Source organism: Salminus brasiliensis, chromosome 10 (assembly GCF_030463535.1).
Source record: "Salminus brasiliensis chromosome 10, fSalBra1.hap2, whole genome shotgun sequence".
Classification (NCBI taxonomy): Eukaryota; Metazoa; Chordata; class Actinopteri; order Characiformes; family Bryconidae; genus Salminus; species Salminus brasiliensis.
The window spans coordinates 37,657,390-37,679,577 of NC_132887.1; the positions used below are offsets into that span (position 1 = coordinate 37,657,390).

Here is a 22,188-nt window from a genome sequence, read left to right on the forward strand (position 1 = left end):
CACTAATATTAAAATATTAGAATGCACTACTACACGTTCCTACAAAACCTAGGGGTTCTCCATCACTTCACATGATGTTCATCATTAGAACATCTCCAAAGTTCTCCACATGGAGTCTAGTATTATTTAGAGTTCTCCTCAGATCAACACCTGGTTTGGTGGTAAATCAGGACTTAATAATGGTAAATCAGGTGATCTGCTGCTGATGGAGTTGAACACATCCTCCACGATCTGCTGGCTGGACTGGGGGGCGTCCAGGAAAAACCTGGAGGAACCGAGCTCTGTTCTTCACACTAGCTCACCAACAAGATCTCACTACTTTATTTATGAAACTGTGGAGGAACCTCCTTAGGGCCATTGAGGAACCCTCCCGAAAAAGTTTGAAGGTTTGAAATTGTGAAAGATTCTTGGGTTCAGTTTTAAACTGAATAACCTCCAAACGTTCCTCAAGGATCTTCTACTTTGAACAGTGTAGAGATCTTGATAGATTTGTAAATCCCTCATGTTAGTGTGCCCTTAAGCAAAACCACAAACCTTGTGGACTTAAGGACCGGCCGCGATTGTTGTCCATGGTGTTTGTTTACTTCCCGCGGCGCTCTTGTTCTTCTTTCAGCGTTCTGTTTACATGCACATATGGGTAGGAGAGGACAGAGTGTGTGAAAGAGAGAGAGCAAGAGCGAGAGAGACTGAGAGATAAAGGGCTGTTGTACAGACGAGTAGCTGACTTGGCAGTCTTGGATGTAGCAGATACAGCAGGGTACTGAAGCGCTACTGTAGTTTCACTGTCTGTCAAGCATATTAAAACTCTCGCTCAGGTTTCCCATGTCTCCTTCTCTTTCTTCTTCCTTCTCTCATATCTCTCTTCCTTCTATGTCTCCGGACACACTCCTTTGCATGAGCCAAGAGGAGATCTCTCTTCACGCAGCGGCACTACAGAAAGGAAACAACACTGAAATGATGGTTGCTCTAAAGTTGAGAGCGAGATTTCTGTAATCTGAAGTTCTTGCTGCTTGTTAATAAATGACGAGAAACTTTGTAACCCACTATTTGAAGGTGAAAGAACAGTAGGAGATGTATGGTGGTGGAGAATACCACTAAAGGAAACAGTAGGAGAAGAATAGAGGCGGAGAAGACCACTGATAGATAACAGTCAGAGAAGTGTGATGGTGGAGAATACCAGTCACGGAAACGGTAGGAGAAGCATGGTGGTGGAGAACACCACTAAAGGAAACATTAGGAGAAGCATGGTGGTGGAGAACACCACTAAAGGAAACAGTAGGAGAAGCATGGTGGTGGAGAATACCAGTCACGGAAACGGTAGGAGAAGCATGGTGGTGGAGAATACCAGTCACGGAAACGGTAGGAGAAGCATGGTGGTGGAAAACACCACTAAAGGAAACAGTAGGAGAAGCATGGCGGTGGAGAATACCAGTCACGGAAATGGTAGGAGAAGCATGGCGGTGGAGAATACCAGTCACGGAAACGGTAGGAGAAGCATGGCGGTGGAGAATACCAGTCACGGAAACGGTAGGAGAAGCATGGCGGTGGAGAATACCAGTCACGGAAACGGTAGGAGAAGCATGGCGGTGGAGAATACCAGCCACGGAAACGGTAGCGGAAGTATGGTGGTGGAGAATACCAGCCACAGAAATACCAGGATACCAGGCACGGAAGCGGTAGGAGAAGCATGGCGGTGGAGAATACCAGCCACGGAGGCGGTAGGAGAAGCGTGGCGGTGGAGAATACCAGCCACGGAGGCGGTAGGAGAAGCGTGACGGTGGAGAATACCAGCCACGGAAACGGTAGGAGAAGCATGGTGGTGGAGAATACCAGTCACGTGAATGGTAGGAGAAGCATGGTGGTGGAGAATACCAGTCACGGAAACGGTAGCGGAAGTATGGTGGTGGAGAATACCAGTCACGGAAACGGTAGCGGAAGAATGGCGGTGGAGAATACCAGCCACAGAAATAACAGGATACCAGTCATGGGAATGGTAGGAGAAGCATGGTGGTGGAGAATACCAGTCACAGAAACGGTAGCGGAAGCATGGTGGTGGAGAATACCAGCCAAGGAAGCGGTAGGAGAAGCATGACGGTGGAGAATACCAGCCACGGAGGCAGTAGGAGAAGCGTGACGGTGGAGAATACCAGCCACGGAGGCAGTAGGAGAAGCGTGACGGTGGAGAATACCAGCCACGGAGGCGGTAGGAGAAGCGTGACGGTGGAGAATACCAGCCACGGAGGCGGTAGGAGAAGCGTGACGGTGGAGAATACCAGCCACGGAGGCGGTAGGAGAAGCGTGACGGTGGAGAATACCAGCCACGGAGGCGGTAGGAGAAGCGTGACTGTGGAGAATACCAGTCACGGAAACGGTAGGAGAAGCATGGTGGTGGAGAATACCAGCCACGGAAACGGTAGGAGAAGCATGGTGGTGGAGAATACCAGCCACGGAAACGGTAGGAGAAGCATGGTGGTGGAGAATACCAGTCATGTGAATGGTAGGAGAAGCATGGTGGTGGAGAATACCAGTCACGGAAACGGTAGCGGAAGTATGGTTGTGGAGAATACCAGCCACAGAAATACCAGGATACCAGGCTGGTGGTGGAGAATACCAGCCACAGAAATACCAGGATACCAGGCACGGAAGCGGTAGGAGAAGCATGGCGGTGGAGAATACCAGTCACGGAAGCGGTAGGAGAAGCGTGACGGTGGAGAATACCAGTCACGGAAGCGGTAGGAGAAGCGTGACGGTGGAGAATACCAGTCACGGAAGCGGTAGGAGAAGCGGGACGGTGGAGAATAAGGTCAAGGGAAAGAAGCAGCAGCAAAAGTTTGGGCATCCTTCATGGTCATCCTTCCTTTTGTAGGATGCTTAGAGTCCTTCAATGCTTAAATGGGGAATTTCCACTCATTCTTCCTGGCAAATAACTTCTAGTTCTGTGGGATTCTTGGACCGTTTCCTTCACGATTTGCTCATTCTTGCTTCTACCAGTAAGGTGTTCCCTGTGCCACTGGCTGCAACACAAGCCCAAAGCTTGTGCGATATCCCCCAGTGCTTAACAGTTGGAAAGATGTTCTATTCATGCAAGTTCACACCATTTTTCTCCAGACGTACCTTTGCTGATTGTGGCCTGAAGGTTCTATTTTAGCTTCATCAGCTCACAGGAAACACCAGGCTTGTTTAGATGTTCATTACCAGGGTTTACTGGTCAGCCGTTAATCCTGTTAGTCATCATTTCAGCTACTCCTCAAGGAGAGCTAATCTACGCTCTGAATACTGTTTTATCAGTAGGAAATCTGTGTTTTTGGGTATATATGCATGCATGTATGTATGTGTGTGTGTGGGAGGTGAGTAGCCAGTTTTCCGTGTCCTGGTTTCATTGGGCGAGCAGATGGAAGGTGACTGGCTGATCTGAATATGCTGTTCATTTAGCCCCAGACCAATCTGCTCGGTCTGGCCCATCGCTGTCTAATGAGACACATGCACAAACAAATCAGGAATTTGCAAATTGGCATGTTTACACACACTGTGATATGGTTGGTTCTCTTAGCAAGGAACCATAGAATTTGAAGCATAGATTTAAAAACAGCAAGCTTCAGGTCTTTTTCTCTACACTATATGGACAGAAGTATTGGGACACCTGCTCATTCATTGTTTTTTTCTGAAATCAAGGTTTTTTAACAATTCTATGCTGCTTTGGTTGGAGTAACTCTCTGCGTAAGTCTCTGCTGTCCTGGGCAGAAGGCTTTCTACTAGATCAAGACAAGAGCAGTGTTAGTGAGGTCAGGATGTTGGATGCTCAACTCTCCACCTCATCGTCCCAACTCCCCAACTCATCCCAACACCATCCATCATTCCAGAGAACACCGTTCCACTGCTCCACAGCTCAATTCTGCTGGGGGACTTTACCCCCCCCCTGTAGTCCAGGCCTGGCATTAGGCATGGAGCCAGTAGGTGCCAACATGGATCTCTGCTCCAGAGAGTTCTATTCTAATGGCTGTACTTCTCTGCAGGGACTGGGCAAGCTATGTGTGAGCGTTGCCACATATGTGTCAGCAATGGGTGAAACCTAAAGTAGCCGAATGCGTTCATTAGAAGGGGTGTCCATAAACATTTGGACGTAGAGCGTAACAATTCTGACTGAAATGCTCGTGTCTGTTGTTCACAGGGGTCTGTGGGCAGCTTGCACACTTTCTCTCTTTTTCATGCTCTTCAGTACAGGCATGGCGTTCTGCTGTGAACTGGAGCTTCTTTCGACATGCATGCATATTTAAAACTCTGTATATCCTTAATCTCAGGCCTTAATACGCAATGTAAACCCGCTGATGTATATTTATTTAGCTAAGACGGCCGGGCGGGATCCTCTCTCAAAAAATGGACTCTCTGATAGCCACTTCTATTTGACCTTTACATTTTGAGAGTCGCATCTCGCTGCTAATCAAATGCCGGGTGAAATGGACTATTCCGAAATGGATGCTAACCTCCGTAAGCAGGGGCGGAATTTGAAAGTGTCATTAACCCTGGATGTGGCCCTGTGGATAATCACAGACTTTTACAAGCTGGAGAACCCCTAGAGCTTCGTGGAATGGTATGAGCTGTCGTACTTTCCAAGACTCCCAGTCCCACTGTACATCAGTATAGTGTGGTAGATCGCCGTGTATGCCAATTGTGCAGGGGGTACCCTTGTAGTATGGTGGAGGGTAAGCATGTACTGAACAAAGAACACGTTTAGTACAGCTAGCAGGTCTAATTGCAGTCAGTCTTAGAACAAACGAGGGGTTGATTAGGCCCTCTGGCAGTCAGAAGGAGGTCTCACTTTACAGGGGACATTACAGGGGAGGTGTCCGAACCAGTTGCAGATCTCAGAACAAATAATAACTGCAGTCAGGGGGAGGTCTCAGAACATATTTTGCTGTGCTGGGACCAGTCAGGACCAAAGGAAGGCAAAGTGGTGATTAAGACCAATCACAGGCAGGTTTGAGAACAAAAGAGGTTATTAGGACCCATATTAGATGGAGGCCTGTGAACAAATGCTAGTAATTAGTAATTAGGACCAATCACAGTCAGGAGATGGTCTTCAAGGAATATGTCTCCAAACAAACGAAGTGATAATTGGTGCCACTGGCAGTCAGGAGGAGGTTTTAAAACAAATTAAGCCTTGGTTGGACCAATCACAGGCAGGGGGAGGTCTCAGAACAAGCCAACAGATTAAGCCTGGGTTGGACCAGTCACATCCAGGTTTGGTCTCAGGACAAATGATTGACGCTTATGTCCAATCACTGTCTGGGCGGAGGTCTCAGAACAAACAAGGTGGTGATTTGGACCAATCACAGTCAGAGGGAGGTCTCAGAACAAAATATGCAGGGATCGGTCTAATTGCAGTTAAAACAAGGCTGTGGTTAGGACCTGTCCCATTCAAGGGGAGGTCTCGGAACAAGCGAGGTGTTGGATAGAACCAGTTATAGCCAATTATTTGACTTATGTCCAATCGCAGTCTAGGGGAGGTCTCAGAACAAACAAGGTGGTGATTAGGACCAATCCCAGTCAGGGAGAGGTCTCCAAGATGGTGATTTGGACCATTTACAGTCAAGGGGAGGTCTCAAAAAAAGGTCTCAGAACAAACGAGGTCATGGCTACTTCCACTGACTGTGTAAAGGAGGTCTCGGAACAAACCGAGCAGCCAGTCGCTGTCAGGACGCTCTCGGACCTATTGAGATGTTGAATAGGACCAGTTGCAGTCTGGGGGAAGTTTTAGAACCAATAAAGTGTTGACTAATCACTAAACAAAGGAGGTGATGAATTGGGCCAATGGCAGTCAGGAGGAGGCCTTTAAGCCTCGGTTGGACCAATCACAGGCAGGAGGAGGTCTCAGAACAAGCAAGGTGTTTGTTAGAACCAAATTTCCCAGCCAAATTATTTGAGGGCTACGTCCAGATGGGGGTTGACTAAGACCAATCACTGAACAAAGGAGGTGATGAATTGGGCCAATGGCAGTCAAAGGAAGGTCTCAAAACCAACGAAGAAGTGATTAGAACCAATTGGAAGGTACCAAGTCATGGCGTGATCCTCACAACACAATCGGGGTTGTAGGCACCTTCATCTCAATGCAACCTTGTAAGGTACTGACTTATGAGACAGCATATGCAGCAAGGCACTGAGGCACACAGCCATGGACACAGCCATGGTGTTGATTAGGATCAGTCGCGTTCAGGTGGAGTTCTGAGAACAAAAAAAAACGCTTGATGATTAAGATCAATGCCAGTCAGCAGGAAGTCTCAAAATAAACAAGGAGTTGATTAGGACCAATTGCAGATAGGAGGAGGTCTCAGAACAAATGAGATCAAAGGTGATTAGGGCCAGTAGCAGTCAGGGGGAGGGTCCCGAACAAAAGAAGTGGCCCCATTAACAACAGGGCAGGTTTTTATTTAGGATTATTCAAATGAAGCAGGGCCTCTTTGCCACTGCATTTCTCGTGCAGGTTACATCAGCTTTTTTTTGCCTGCTTGTTTTTGATTCACCCCAAATTAATTTGACCAATTTGCACAGCATCACCACCGGCCTTCCACATGTTTTGTCATAACGAGGAAATAGCCAGTCACTGTGGAAACCACAGGTCCCTGCCGAGTCTCCAATGCATTAAATGAGAATGTACTGAGCCCGGGTTTGGTCCATGTAGATCCCACAACCCCCCCGACTGAGCCTTTAGCACAGACAGTGTGCGGCACAGCTGGGATTTGAACCTTAAAGCTCACCATCGCAGTGCTTTTCTCAGCACTGCCAGTATTTCTTAATGACTGGCAGCCAGTGTAGGAAAGAAAATCAGGCTCTCGTACCAAAGGTCCTGAAGGATCTCCTGCGTTTCAGCCGATGAAATGCTTTCCAGCGGTTCCTGGATTTTTACATTTTATTTCCCAATTTGAATAGCCAATTACCCAACCTGCACATATTCTCCGCCTTTAACATCCAATGGGAGGGTGAAGCCCGACACGCCTTTTTCCGAACCGTCGCCGATGCAACATCACCGAGCAACCGGGGCGCTCAGAGGAAAGCCCTGTATACCCTCACGCCCTGGAGAGACCAAGGCCAATTGTGCTCTCTCAGGGCCCTGGCTGCCTGTGGCCAATGTCATGACTGGGATTTGAGCAAGCAATCTTCAGGTCATAGTGACGGCAGCTTATTCCGCTGGTCCCCTCAGGAGGTGGGGGGGGGTACCAGACCATGCTTATCGTCATCTTTCACATCTACCTGCAGATTTTCACAGGGCGGGGAAGGTTAGGGCGATTCTATAGGCATGTGACTGACGGGGGGCCCCCAAACAATGTGTTAATTGAGCATTTTGGCAGAATTGTTATAGTGGTGGGGTCCAGTATAATATCTTTTCATGGGGCCTCAAATCACTGGCAGCTCCCCAGACTGTCAGATGGATTCTTCTATTGATACCAAAGGTTTTTGGTTTTACTGTTATTTCTGCTGGACACAAGGACCCTTTGCCTCACTCTGGAGCTCTGGAATTATAATAGTAATTGATAGTTGCAACTACCACCACCATGTTTATACTGTGCTTTAGCCTGGCTAGCCCTTGAGAATGATCTGTCTAGTAGCTGACAACATTTTTTGCAGATACCGTGGCCATTATGACGCCCCTAAAGACCACCGTAGGCTTATTCTATATACCCGAACCTATATAAACCATCCATGTTGCTTTTTCCCCCGTGCTGTTTTGTTCCCAGCTCCCTCATCCATTCTTTATATGTTCTCAGAAGGCCTCCAGTCACTGCAATCCCGCACATTTGTCTCCATCAGCTACTCCATCGGCTTCCTTTCCTGCTCTTAGGCAGATATTCATGTACATTGGCCAGCCTATGGCTTTATTCTCTCTCTGGGACTTGATGTGTTGTTTTCACTCACATGCAATTAGCTACAGGGCTATTAAAGCTCCAATTTAGGACTGCTGAAACAGCACCGCTGCTGCCCTGGGACTAGCTCAGCGTCTGCTAACAGGGATCACGGAAGACGTGCACGCTGTACAGTTGTTGTTGTTGTTGTTTCGTCGAAATTATCTGCGGTTGCATTCCTGTAATGATTTGGAAACATCTGCCAACGCCGACCCAGCGCCGTCCTTCCTAATTGGCCTTTTTTTTACACAGTTACTGGGAAAGCTCTAAAAACGAGCCAGGAATGATTTGAAGGCACGGGTAGCCACTCAGAGCTCTTCCACTGTTTTCGTTTTGCCTTTGCCGCCATACGCCACCACACGTGACCTGAAGGCGGTCTGTGTGCTAGAGCTGGGAGCCGAGGGAGGCTGCAGAGCCTGAACGCTGGCTTAAAGGCTCGTAGCATTTGATGCTGAGCCAGTAATGTCGAGCTGTAACTGCTGAGGTAATTCCCTTCACCATTAGAGAAGCTGGCAAGCTTAGACTGTCATAAAGTACGCAGGTCAATAATGGGCGTAGTTGACCCTTCAGTTCTGTACAGATTGCCTGGAAGTAGGCCTGCCGTGATTAGTCGGCAATGTCCAGGTCCTAAAAAACGAAGTTGGCATGGATTTGTATTGTTGTGTTAATGTTTATGTGATGTTAACAGAGAGTGTTACATTAAATATAAGAAGATCTGATAAAACACACTGCCTCACATCTGATCAGACCTGTCCGAGAACTGTCCGGTTTAGGTCTGATCAAGGATAAAAAAAGGTTCTGTCCCCCTTCTTGCCGGTCTGGGGGATTTAAACCAGCCACCTACCGGTTCCCAAGCCCACTTCTCAGACTATTAGGCCATGGCTTTCTTAGTAAGGAACCATGGCAGCTTATTCAATCCAGTTCAGTTTTATTTCTATAGGCTTTTTACAACAAATGTCGACACAAAGCAGCTTTACAGAGATCTGGGTCCGAACCTCTTTTTAGAAAAAAAAAAAGATAGTGGCAACAGTGGCAAGGAAAAATGTCCTCAGGTCGAGAGGAAAAAACCTTGAGAGGAACCAAGACTCAAAAGGGGAACCCGTCCTCCTCAGGTCGACATTGGATGTTAATAAAAAGCAAAACAGGAATAAAAACCAACAATAAAACAAAACTGAATTAAGAAAAATAAAAAGGTAAACGCAGAGTCCTGCAGTGAGGTGACAGGACAGTGGGCAGGAGGGTAGTGGAGAGCCAGGTCAGGGGGAACCAGCTTCAACTGTTCTTTGGATTGGTGGGACACATTTTAGTGATCAGCCTATATAGATACCTTTAGAAATGGTTCTATAAAGGTCCAAATCCACTTCCTGTCAGTCCAGGGGATCCAACCCCCTAACCCCACTTTCTGCTGGTCCGGGGGAAACGAACCAGCCACCCACTGGTTCCCAAGCCCACTTCTCTGACTGTTAGGCCACAGTTTCCTTAGTCCCACGGCAGCTTAAACTGTTCTTTGGCTGAGGAACGGGTACCTCTGATTGGAGGGACAGATGATGATGGTCTTCTAAAGGTTTCTATGAAGATGGGTCTTCATAGAAACCTTTAGAAATGGTTCTAGATCCACTTCCTGTCAGTGCAGGGGATGCAACCGCCATAGGAATTAACCAGCAACCTTTTCTTTTCCAAGCCCACTTCTCTAACTTTTAGGCCATGGCTTCCTCTCTGTGGAACCATGGCTGGTTAAATGGTTCTTTGCCTGATAAAAGGATGTGTTTATATCTGATTGGTGAGATATACATTTTGGAGACGGGACTGATGCTGTGGTTCAGGGGGTCCAACCTTTAACCCCACTTGGTGCTGTTTCAGGGGCAACTCCCAAAGCCCACTTCTCTGATTAGAGCTTCCTCAGTATAAAACACTGGCAGCTTAAACAGTTCTTCAGCTGATTTAGGAGTTCTGCAGATTGCTGGGGCAACTTCTGTAGATGTTTACCATGATCCTATATAGGACCAAGAAAAGTTCCTCTACTATTAAAGGAGCATTCCATGGGTTCTAAGGCTAGCGATATCTGAGGTCTTTTTTTTCTGTACTGCTTAGGTTCACAACCAGCACCCCTGTCATTTGAACCCACAGAAAATAAGGGATATCTGAAGCTCCCCTGAAGCTTCTTCCTTCCATGAAATGATGAACTCCACCAGGGGTACCCTCAGCGTTTGGTTGATCTCGTGTCAAAAAAAATAGCATTACTGTAGGAAAAAAAAAAAATCACTCGCCGTCCCTCAGCTTCTCTACCTCTATCACTCCCCCTTCTTGTTCTCACTGACTCTCTTTCACCCTCCTCAAAAAAAAGAACAATGCTCCGTAATCAGACTTCTGTGGATGAGCCCGAAAGGTCATCCCACATCTTCACAACTCCAGATATTCCTTCCTTGGTAGGGTCTCTCCATCCCGCTCCACTCGTTCTCATCAGTGCGCTGTAAATCTCTCTCTCTCTCTCTCTCTCTCTCTCTCTCTCTCTCTCTCTTTCTGTCTCGCACTCTCTCGCTCGCTCTCTTGGCTCGTTCAGTGTATTAAGGGTAAGCTATTGATTTCCTGTCACAGACTGAGGAATACAGGAAGATGGATGGGTCGGTTTCTGCGTTTCACGTTCTAACACAAGGGACTCAGAATGAGCTACGCTCTCTCGCACACAAAGGGTTGCGCTGTGGAAAAGTCTCTGAAGTCTCAGGCTCCGCCCACACATCTGGATATTTTTAAAAATCATATATATATATATATATACACATACACACACACACACACTATTCTGCCATTTTTATAGTGGTGTCCAAAAACATAGTACACTCTAACAGTCCCACAATGCATCACAACAAGTTTTTTGGTTTGAACATCCGACTGTTTATGCGACCAGTGTTGCCACATTGGGGCAGTTTCCTGCCAAATAGGATGGAATTTTGCAAGACTGACATCAGGGCCCTTTACCAGGACCTGAAGGATCACTGTGCTGCACGTCTCACTGCCTAAATATCAAGACTTGGATGTGCCTGAAGTTGCTGAGGAGCTTCGACTGGTTGCTGGTACTGGTTAACCTAGCAGAGAGTGTGTAGTGCTGCAGTACAGCTGTGCACAGTTCTGCTGCTGGATTAGGGAACTATACTTCTTCCATCACTTGTGAGTGTAATCTTATTTATTATGTTTCTGATTACATGGGGTCATGTGACCATACCTTAAACATTTAAATTTGTGCCACCAAATAATCTGTATATTAAAATTGTGTTGAAATGAATAAAAACATGCAAATAAACAAATGGAAATGTCCTTATCAGCAGTTTATTGTGAGGCCATGTAGGTTTGGTTTACTGTTATTGGAGGGCTGAACTCCAGTCAGCTCGATTTTCATGCATGTGAGTGGATTTTAAAAGACGATTTGGTTGGAAACCACTGTAGTAATCTGGCAACCCTCTATGGCTATATAGTGATCTGGTTTGTCCAGGGCACTGTGTAGGAGTTGCATAGGACATTGTCTTGAAAAATGCTATGGAAACCTGCTGCTTGAACACAATGAGGGAATGTTGATGCTAATGATATGTGCTACAGTTTTGCTTCAGCTTCATGCTGTATTTCCATAGAAATAGAAAATGCCATTTTCCGTATTTTCAGCTGGCTTGAGGCCAGGACTTTGGGGTGGCCGTTCCACAAGCCTAATGTTAGCCTGAGGTAGTCCTCCTCCTTCATTATTCCGTCTCCTTTGGGCAATGTACCAGGTCCACTGAAAGCAAAACTGCCTCAGAGCACGACACTCCCACCACCATGCTTAACAGTTGGGACAGTGCTCTTGGGGTTGAGTGCCTCACTTTTCCTCCGCCAAACATCTTTGTCTCATCTGACCAAAAACTTTCATGAGGGACGGTTCATGTAACTGTCCAACTCCGGCCTGTTGAATCGGGTGTGCCAGAGCAGGGAAACCCCTAAACTGTGAAGTGCTGTGGCCTTCTGGGGGCTGCACTTTTGACTCCTATTACTTTAAACGCTGGCTTCAGACCTGCTGTCACTTCTCCCAGTCCCAGCCAAAGCCATTAAAGAAGAGAAGCCCGAACTGGCACAATCCCCTCGACGCGGTGACAGTAGCAGTGGATACCACGCTTCCCCCCCCCTCCGAGATTAATTAAAGCAGTTCTGTCAAGCGGTTCCGTCAAGCGTCTCCTGCGCCGGGCCCTTTTTTGCTTTCGCAGGTGTAGAAGTGGCTCATGTCATTAAGTGCGGTAGGCTATTCTCGGCTGAACAGATCCGTTTCCAGCAGGGGCCTTTATGGCTTTACGCTGTAGTGTAAACAGGACCGGAGTTACTAGCGACTAGAGACTGGAGGCATCAGGGTAGTAATTGAACCTTGTGCTGGAGGACTGAAGGGTCTAAGGTTGCAGTAATGACTGCTGATTTGCCCTTGAGCAAACGGTCGGTCATACTCCCACCAATCAGGGCTTGTCTTTACGTCGACGGTTTTGTCCTTTATAATGATGATTACCCTCTAAAACTTTCTAGGTCAGCGGCTTCAGCTTGTGTAAATAAGGACTGATCCCCGGTCTGTAGGACTGCCTCTTAGTCTCCTGTTTCATTCTTTATCACTTTTACTAAAATGCCATTTTTGATTATTTATTATTTTTTTAAACATTTTTTAGTATTAAATATTTTTATTATTGTTTTAATAAAAATTTTTTTTTTTTGTTGCCATGATAGGATCTATACAGAGTTTTCTATCCACCAGTATACAGTCTGTAGCTCCACCATATATAGACTGGTAATAACAGCGTGTTAAATTAAAGGTGCACTAGAACAGAAAACTGTATTTACCTTAGCATACTTAAATAATAAGAGTTTGGCCCCACACACTGACCTGTGGAGAGAAGGTGCTAGCCAGGTGCTAGGCTAATAGCAAAATACAGCACAAGCGAGAGAGGCAGCATGGTACACAGTCAGCCGGGAGGTGGAATTAGATGGTGATTATCTTTTCTTTTGAGGTTTTTAGTAGTTTTGATGGCATGTTAGCTATAAGAGTGTTTGTAAAACTGCTTAACTGAAATGGAGGACCGTTTACAACCACGGCTATTGCATTATGACAAAAACTCATTGTGGCAACAGTCAAGTCAGATTAATTATTTCATTTAAATTCAATATTTTATTTGTTTGGGTTTCTGAAAATGTCTGATTTCACCAGTTCTTTCTTTTTTCTTTCAGACACTTTGACGTGGGACTCTACAGATGGCTCATCAGGTACGTCTTCTCATTTTCTGTTGGGCCGCGTTACATGCAGACATGCATGGGCGTCAGTAGACTGTTTGTAGACATTTGCCGCATTCACATAAACCCACAGACAGTTTCTGTGCAGAAACATTTTAGAGACCCTAACCAAGATCTGATTACTGCTAGCTTTGAAGATGGCACTGCAGATGCCTTCTTAAAACGCCTTGGGGTTTTTGTTAATGCCACTAACTGTGCATCAAACTCAAGATGCTCAAAATACCTTTGTACCGTCTAAGCTCCGGACGGTTGAGGCTGAAGTCGACAGTCCAACCCATGTCGGTGCATTAACACCACCTGTCTAATATTGAGAAGCGCCCCCTTGTGTTGCCAATACAGCTCTGAGACCTCTCAAGACCTCTGAAGGTAGGTGTCCTGCGGTGTTTGGCACCAGTAAGTTGTGAGGTAGGGCCTCCACAACCCATGACCCTGTTGCTCCTTCATCGGTTGTCCTTCCTTGGAGCACTTTTGGTAGGTACTGACCAATGCATACCAGGAACCGCCCACATGACCTACCTACCTGATGTTTTGGAGATGTTCTGACCCGGACGTCCCAACTCTTGAAACCAGATAATCAGTTCTTCACTTCCCTTGTCAGTGGTTTTAACACTATGGCTGATGGTTTCCGTCTTGCAGGTGTGTTTGGTGTACGCGCACACTCCCACAAACCCCAAAACACTCACAGCCGATGTCCCGGTGCTGTAATTATATACATACATGGGCACACAGCTAAACACACACTCATTCAATCATTCTTAGAGAACGTCAGCGCCTTGTCCATTAGCCGATTGCTCGCGGCCACCGTTGCTTTTCTTCTGTAAATAAATCATCTCCCGTCCTCCAACGGACAGGGCCGGGCGGCGAAGCCCAGCTGGACGGACGTTTTTCGCGTTTTTTATCTCCCTTATTCCGAGCGAACGGCCTTTAGTGGACCCCAGTATGCTAAATCAGAAGGAGAAGCCCTTGGCCGGCTAACAAAGGCCTGTGCGAGACGGAGCGCCTCATTGCCTGCATTTCCTGACACCCCATATTCATATTCTAATGGCTTCTCGTGTCCTCTGGAGTGGCCATTGTTGCATATTCAGAAGACGAGCGTGCAGGTTCACGTCCACTCGTCAGGTTTTGGGCCGCGGACCGGCCAACCGCCCCATCCCCCTCCCCCCCTCGCCAAAATGGGCTCCTCCGCTGACAAAGGGTGTTTGATCAGGGCTTGGATTTGCATGTGTTTAGCATGGTGAAGATGATGTTCATCCACCTCTCCACGCCCATAACGCTGGAATGGCGCCAGTGGACGTGAATATGCGCATACGAAAGGACGGCATAGTGCCAGATGTGGAGCACTTTTGTTGCACGCTGCGGTTCTCGGTGTGTCGGGGGGGTGATTGGATAGAATCAGGGCCTCTATTCACCAAGGGCACAGTATACAATACACAAGATCACACAATGTATTGTCGAATACGTTTGCATTAGAGGCCCTGGGTACATGTAGGGGACATTTAGAGGTCTAAGAGTCCTTATTTAAGAGCTGGACAATAAGCTGCACATTCAAACAATGAATCGAGAGATTTCTAGTCGCCCCTTGTGCAATTTTTCGCTCGGCCAGACACGGTTTCTCTGGGAGCTGGTCAGATTTCCTCAGATCGAGAGGGAAAACCTTAAGAGGAACCAAGACTCAAAAGAGGAACCAATCCAACTGCCTTTGAGCAGAAAATCACTTGTTCCATTCCCGGTTTGGCCGTTTTCCCTAATAAACGCTGCAGCTGCAGAATATTTTGCCACTCCGTCTGACTAAAGGGGCGCCTCCCAGCGGGAACGTGACGTCAGTGCCTACCCTCAATAGCCGAGGATTGTAATATGGCTTGAAGGAGAGGGAAATCAGATAATGTTAGAGGTGTTACTGACAGACTTTGACGTTGTAAAACTTGGTGTGCCGATGTCTTGGAGACTGCAGGCAGTTTTCCATTGTAATGTTCTGCTCCTGGCTGTTATTGAGTTGTGGAGTGCAGCCTGCTCGGATCCCGGATAAGAAAGGAAAGGAGATACCTACTCATATAAGCACTCTCGTACCTAGACTGCTTATTCTCATAGAGATTGATTCCAACTTCAGGCTCTCGCTCGCTCGCTCGCTCGCTCCCTCTCCCTCTTTCTGTACAATTGTTATTGCTTTTCGAGCATTCTGATCACATTGGGTATCCGAGTGTAAGTCTCTTATATCATCTTATCACACATTGAATTTATCCGTGTGCTGATGGGGTAGCTGCTTCACTCTTTCAGAATCCTCGCTGCTGATCGCCGCTGAACACTTTAAATCCGGGCGTTTATTAAAAACCTATAAATAAAGTGTGGAGTCAAAGACGGAGTCATATCCATTCCTAGATCAGCTCTGAGTTTCCTGAAAGAGAATGGGTAACGGTGCGAAGGCAGCCAGAGGCAAATGCTGAGCCTGAGCTGTTTATTACAAATTGTTAGTAATTCAGTTCAGAGTAATTGTCGGTTCATAGCAGGGGTCTAATAAAAAAAAAAAATTAAAAAAAAACAGGAAACCTGGACAAAAGGACTAGGAAACAATAACTTAAGGGACTTGCAGACAATAAACCTGAGACACTACTAGGAAACAAACATCCAGGAACACGGGGAACTAGAAAGCAAGCATCGAGGAACATGGAGACTTCAGAAATAACAAGAAGGAACAAGAAGAAGCATGTGGAACGTGCAAACAACGCATCAAGAATAGAGGGAATTAAAAAGCAATGAAAAAGAGGTAACCAGAACCATAGAAACTAAGATACAAACATTCCAAGGAACCAATTAATTCGCAAACAAGGAATCAAGAATCAGTCCAGAATATTGAGAAGTAGAGAACCAGGAACGTGAAGCTAAGAAAAAGCTAAGAAATCAAGGAACAATGAAACAAAGAAACCAAGAACATAGAAATAGAACATAGAAAAAAACAAGAAAATATGGAACCATAAACTGTAGAAACTCAAGGGAGCAATGAACCAAGGAGACAAGGGACCCGAAATGAAACTAGGGAGCAATGAACTAAGAACCCCGGGAACCAGGAAACAAGGAACGATAAACTCACGGAACTAGAACAATGAACCCAGGATGCAAGGAACTAGGGACTCAAGGGGGAACAATAAACTCAAGGAACTATAAGGAACTAGGAACTCAAGGAACTATAGGGAACAATGAATTCAAGGAACTGTAGGAAAAAGTGAACTCAAGGAAATATAGGGAACAATGAACAAAGAACCCAGTAAACCAGAAAACAAGGAACTTGGAACTCAAGGAACTATAGGGAACTAGGAACTCAAGGAACTATAGGGAACTAGGAACTCAAGGAACTATAGGGAACTAGGAACTCAAGGAACTATAGGGAACAATGAACCAAGAACCCAGTACCAAAAAAAAAAAAAAAGAAGTTGGAACTATAGGGAACTAGGGAGTCAAGGAACTATAGGGAACAATGAACCAAGGACCCAGGACAACAAGAAAACAAAGAACTTGGAACTCAATGAACTATAGGAAACTATGAACTCAAGGAACTAGTAATTCTGGGCACTATAGGGAACTAGGAATTCTGGGAACTATGGGGAACTAGGAACTCAAGGATCTATGGGGAACTAGGAACTCAAGGAACTATAAGGAACTAGGAATTCTGGGCACTATAGGGAACTAGGAATTCTGGGCACTATAGGGAACTAGGAATTCTGGGCACTATAGGGAACTAGGAACTCAAGGAACTATGGGGAACTATGAATGCAATGAACTATGAGGAACAATGAACCAAGATCCCAGGAAACCAGAAAACTAGGAACTCAAGGAACTCTAGGGAACAATGAACCAAGTACCCTGGAAACCAGAATCCAAAGGAACTATGAACTTACAAAACTTAAGAACTTCTTAATAAATCAAGAACCCAGGAAACAAGGAACTAAGAACTCTAGGAACTATATGGAGCAGTGAACCAAGAACATAGGAAAGTAGAAAACAAGAAACCAGGAACTCAAGGAGTTCTGGGGAGCAATGAACCAAGAACACAAGCGACAATGTTCGTCATTTTTCAAGTGGTTTTGGGTCGCATGGTAAAGGTTGTTGGTTACGAAAGTTCTTACAGTCCAAGAACCTTTGAGAGATACTTTCTTTAGAAATTCAAAACTCTGCTAATAATGCATGAACACTGAATCTGTACTGTTACCCTTATCTGTACCAGATGCTAGCACTTCGTCAGTTTGTGGTAATTTTCCGGTCTTGGTATTCCGGTTGCCTCCCATTTCCCAAAAACACACGGTAGGTGGATCAGTTGGGCTAAATTTAAGTGTGGTGCTTCAATGAGCATGGAGCCCAGGTACAGTTCCCTGATCTGTTCCATTCCTCAGCTTAAGCAAATCCATTTGGAGATGGAGGAAGCAGCTGCTGCACGTTTTCCTGTGGAGAGGTAGAAAACCTTGTAATCCATGCCCTCGAGATTGTGTGTAGTATTCCATTACGCCCATCTTGGACTGCTGCCATGATTTATTCTGGCCTCTGTAATTACCTTAACCTGTTGCTGGAAGTTAATAGTGAATGCCTCCGCTACCGTGTTCTTATCTAACATCCTGTGTATTTCTCCCACAATCAATACTCCAATACTAATCTCATAGGGCTTTCCTTTCATGAGGCATTCCTCTATTGTGATTCTACTCAGTGTGTTCTCCATTTCTTCTTAGGGAGGTTTTTCTTTTGAGTCTTGGTTCTTCTCACTGCTTCTTCATGTTCTTGGGGTTCTCTTTCTAAGTCTCTGACCATCGTAGTGGTCCTTCTTCATGCTCTTAATGAGATTTTCCTATCCTTGGTTCCTCTTTAGGATTCTTCCTCATACTCTTGGAGATGTTCCTTTCGAATCTTGGTTGCTCTCAGAGGGTATTCAGACTCTGGATCGGTTTCACCCTTGGTGCAGTTTGTTTGGGCTGGTGTCAATACAATAATCGCTTTCTGATGTAGACCAAAACAACCACCCTAAGACACCTGAGAGGAGCAGTTAGTTTGTGGTGAGAACATGATCCGACCTCGATCAAGAGTCTTGACTCCGGTCAATGGTTCTTCATGTTCTTAGAGCTTCTCCTTTTGAGTCTTGGTTCCTCTCAATGGTTCTTCATGTTCTTTGAGCTTTTCCTTTTAAGTCTTGGTTTCTTTCAGTGCTTCTTCGCGTTCTTAGAGCTTCTTCTTCTGAGTCCTGGTTCATCTCGGTGCTTCTTGATGTTCTTGGAACTTCTTTCTGCCATTGTCCCTCACCATTTGGACCTGCATTTCTGGGGAACTGCTTTGGGTTGTACTTTTGGGAATATTTGAGTTAGACTATATTCATGAAAATTTTAGTTAATAGACTTCTTTTGGGAATATGAGTTAATACACTACATTTGGGACTATGTGGGTGAATAGACTACATTTCGGAATATTAGTTAGTAGGCTACCTTTGGGACTATGTGGTCTTATGCTGCATTTGGGACTATGTGGGTGAATAGACTACATTTAGGAATATTAGTTAGTAGGCTACCTTTGGGACTATGTGGGTGAATAGGCTACATTCGGGAATATTTGAGTTAATAGACTTCTTTCGGGAATATTTGAGTTAATAGACTTCTTTCGGGAATATTTGAGTTAATACACTACATTTGGGAATGTTTGAGTTAGTGGGCTACTTTCGGGAATAATTGAGTTAGTGGGCTACATTTGAGAATATGTGGTCTCAGGCTACATTTAGGACTATGTGGGTGAATAGACTTCATTCGGGACTGTTTGAGTTAATGGACTACATTAGGGAATATTTGAGTTAGTGGGCTTCTTTCAGAAATATTTGAGTTAGTAGACTACTTTCGGGACTATGTGGTCTCATGCTGCATTTGGGACTATGTGGTCTCATAGTCCTGATTGTAGCCTAGTTCAGTTAATTAGTGTGTGTATATGTGCTCTGAGGCCACATTTGGAAGCATTTGGACTGATGGACAACATTTGGTCCGAGACTGAATTTAGGACTACTTCCTGACTAATAGACTATTTGAGCTGACAGGCTTCATTTGGCACCGTTTAGACTGATTAAACCTTCAGCGCTGCTGCTCACTACTTAATTCACTCAATTAGACTGGGCTACTTCTCTTAATCTTCACTCACACGTGATTGGTGTGGCACAACAGATAACACCACTACCTGCCACTGAGCTACCACACCGTTTGGGAGACTGGGGTTCGATTCCCGGGCTGGGTGACTATGCTGCGCTACACCAAGAAGAGTCCTTGGGCAAGACTCCTAACACTACACTGACCCTCCTCTGTAATATGAGTAACCCTGTAAGTCGCTCTGGATAAGAGCGTCTACTAAATGCCATAAATGTAAATGTAAATGTATTACAGCCTTTCACGTGATGCAGAGAGACTGTCCTTTTTCTATTTTCAAGATGACACAACCAGTCCATCGTTTAGGCCGTTGCTACACCAAGGCCAGATACGGGGGAGTTCCTGAAAAATCAGATTTGCTGTGCAAGACCAGTTACACACTTCATTTCTTGGCGTCTGAATAAGCTGTGTGTGTGTGACGGCCTTAAACCAGGCGGCGACACTGGAATTATGTCCCTCTTTGTTAAACCACACACATCCCCTTTTCTCCGTCTCGCTTCCAACAATTTCTCACATCTTTATCTCGCTTTCATCCGGCCCTCGTGCATCTCTTCCATTTACTCCCACCTCTCTTTCTCACACACACATACAAAGACCCCCCCCCACACACACACACACACACACACACCGCACTCATCCATGTTCAAACCTTCATGATTTAAGAGCGTCGATTCCCCTCTTCTCTATTTCTGATCCTGATAAAGTGTGTGCTGATAGTGTTGGTGCGCGCCACACCGAGCTGATCTTCATAACAAGAGTGTGTGTGTTGTGTGTGTGTGTGTGTGTGTGTGTGTGTGTGTGTGTGTTGTGTGTGTTAAAGTGCCACTGGAGTGGTCTTAATGTGCTTTTAAATGTGCCTTAATTGTGCTCGGCGGAGTTTGGAGTGTGGAGGTGTGAGAGGTTCCGTCTGACTCACTGTCGCTCTTAAAGAATCTTCATACACACACACACACACACACACACACACACAGACACACACACAGTAATGAATCCGCCGCATTCATCAGTGCCTGCCCTCCTCCACTGTCCTTGTATTGTGAGTCTAAAGCGGCTCGTACCGTCTCATCACACGGCTATTGAAAAGTGTTCACGACAATCAAAGCTGAGACCCGATCAGTGCTCGCTTATGTAAGACGCTTTTTACAGCTCACGCCAACCTCTGGTCCTGGTCAGGTGGCTGGAATGACTGAAATCAGTCACCAGCATCTAGGAACTAGGGATTGTCTCAGCTCATACTCTACAGCGCCGCATTCTGGTTGCTCCTATTTCACTTACTTGGAGTAAAATGTGCACTATATGTCCAATTATTTGTGGACACCCCGTCCAATGAATGCATTCACTCACACAGCTCGTCTAGTCCCTGTACAAAAGAAGTATTGGCAATTGAATAGGGCTCTCTGGAGCAGGTAAACAATGACCTGTTGTCTCAATGCCTGTATTTCCCCACCAGCATTAAGCTGTGGAGCAGTGGAAGAACTGCGCTCTCTGGGATGATGAGATGTTCTCTGGGATGCGTTGGGAATGAGGTGAAGTGGTGATCATCCAACATACAGATCCTCACAGCGATGCTCCAGGATCTACTAGGTCTTCTTTCTCCATGGACAGTAGAGACAGTTCCTACTGAACAAAAGCAGGACAAACTCTGATTGAGCAGGTGTCCAAATTCTTTTGTCCATGTAATGTCTTTGCATCAACTTGATTAGAACTTGATTAGAACCTATTAGAACGTTGTTTTTTGTAAAACTAGACCACGAATCTTGCGCTCTAATAAAGGGTATGCATTCACGGCATGTTCCCGCTGGGACGGCTGCAGCGTTTATTAGGTGAAAGCGCCAAACCGGGAATAACGCAAGCGATTATCTGCTCAGGTTAAAGGCAATTGGACTCAACAGCAATCCAGCCACATTACCAAAGATCCACTGGACCATGGACAGCAACGTGTAGCCAGGAAGAGGATAAAGCCTCATATCTGAGAGCACCGAGTTGTCCACTGTTTTCAGGCTCATTTAGTAGCCTGGCTCATCCAGGATTGTTTGCAATCCATTGAACGCTAATGCTGCCACTCCCCGTCTGCGGGAGCCTAGCCTGTTCCCACCGGCTCTAACTCTAAACAGCGACTGCATAGTAGATCACACGGTTCCATTCACAAACAGCAGCAAACAACCTGCAGTCTCTGTGGTTTGGACCCTTAAATATAAGCTGGATTTATGTCGGCTGAGTGTCATTCCAGGCCCCAGAAAGAGCCCAGCTGCCATCATCCCTCACACGGGGATTTACCATCACCTTGCAGTTGTTGTTGGTCTTCCTTCACGGCCTGCGTTTGTGAAAGCTTTGTGCTGCGGGCTTTGTGGTGGTGTTGTAGAGGAGGGGGGGGCTGATCCACACTCCGCTTGCACTAATCCCCCTAAACCCTCGCCTAACACTCACTCAATACCTCAGCTTAATGCTGCCTTTACTCCACTCTTTACTCTCATTCACACACAACTTCTTCTTCTCTTTATCTTCCAGCTCTGGCTTTTCCTCCAGCCTCTCCTGTTCAACACCCCCCGCCTTGATCATCAGCTCCATTCCCGATAACCTCATAATCAATCCAGCCAGTCAATAACGTAATCAGCAAACCCATTAGTCAGCACGATTGGATCTGGCCGAATTAGCCAGCACTCACATCACGCTGGTGAGAAGAACCCCCCGGTTAATGAGAGCTCAACCCTTAAGCTCCTTTCATACATGCACGTTCGCCCCAGAGACGCAGGACGGCGTTCAAACCTGTAGGAGAACCAGTAATAGTAACATTCCCAGGACGTTACACAAGCCGATACAGCAACACGGCTCCAGAAGAAGCAAATCTT

At 46.0% G+C, this 22,188-nt stretch overlaps 1 protein-coding gene across 2 annotated transcripts in view; it reads left to right on the forward strand.

Annotated features, from left to right (window-relative positions):
* The window catches only part of hhat (hedgehog acyltransferase), a 53,189-nt gene that overhangs the window by 22,354 nt on the left and 8,647 nt on the right, over nt 1–22,188 (forward strand). For both annotated transcript variants that reach the window (XM_072690000.1, XM_072690001.1), the window contains exon 9: nt 13,122–13,157. In XM_072690000.1, the coding sequence (XP_072546101.1) occupies nt 13,122–13,157 (36 nt within the window). The remainder of the gene's footprint in view (nt 1–13,121; nt 13,158–22,188) is intronic.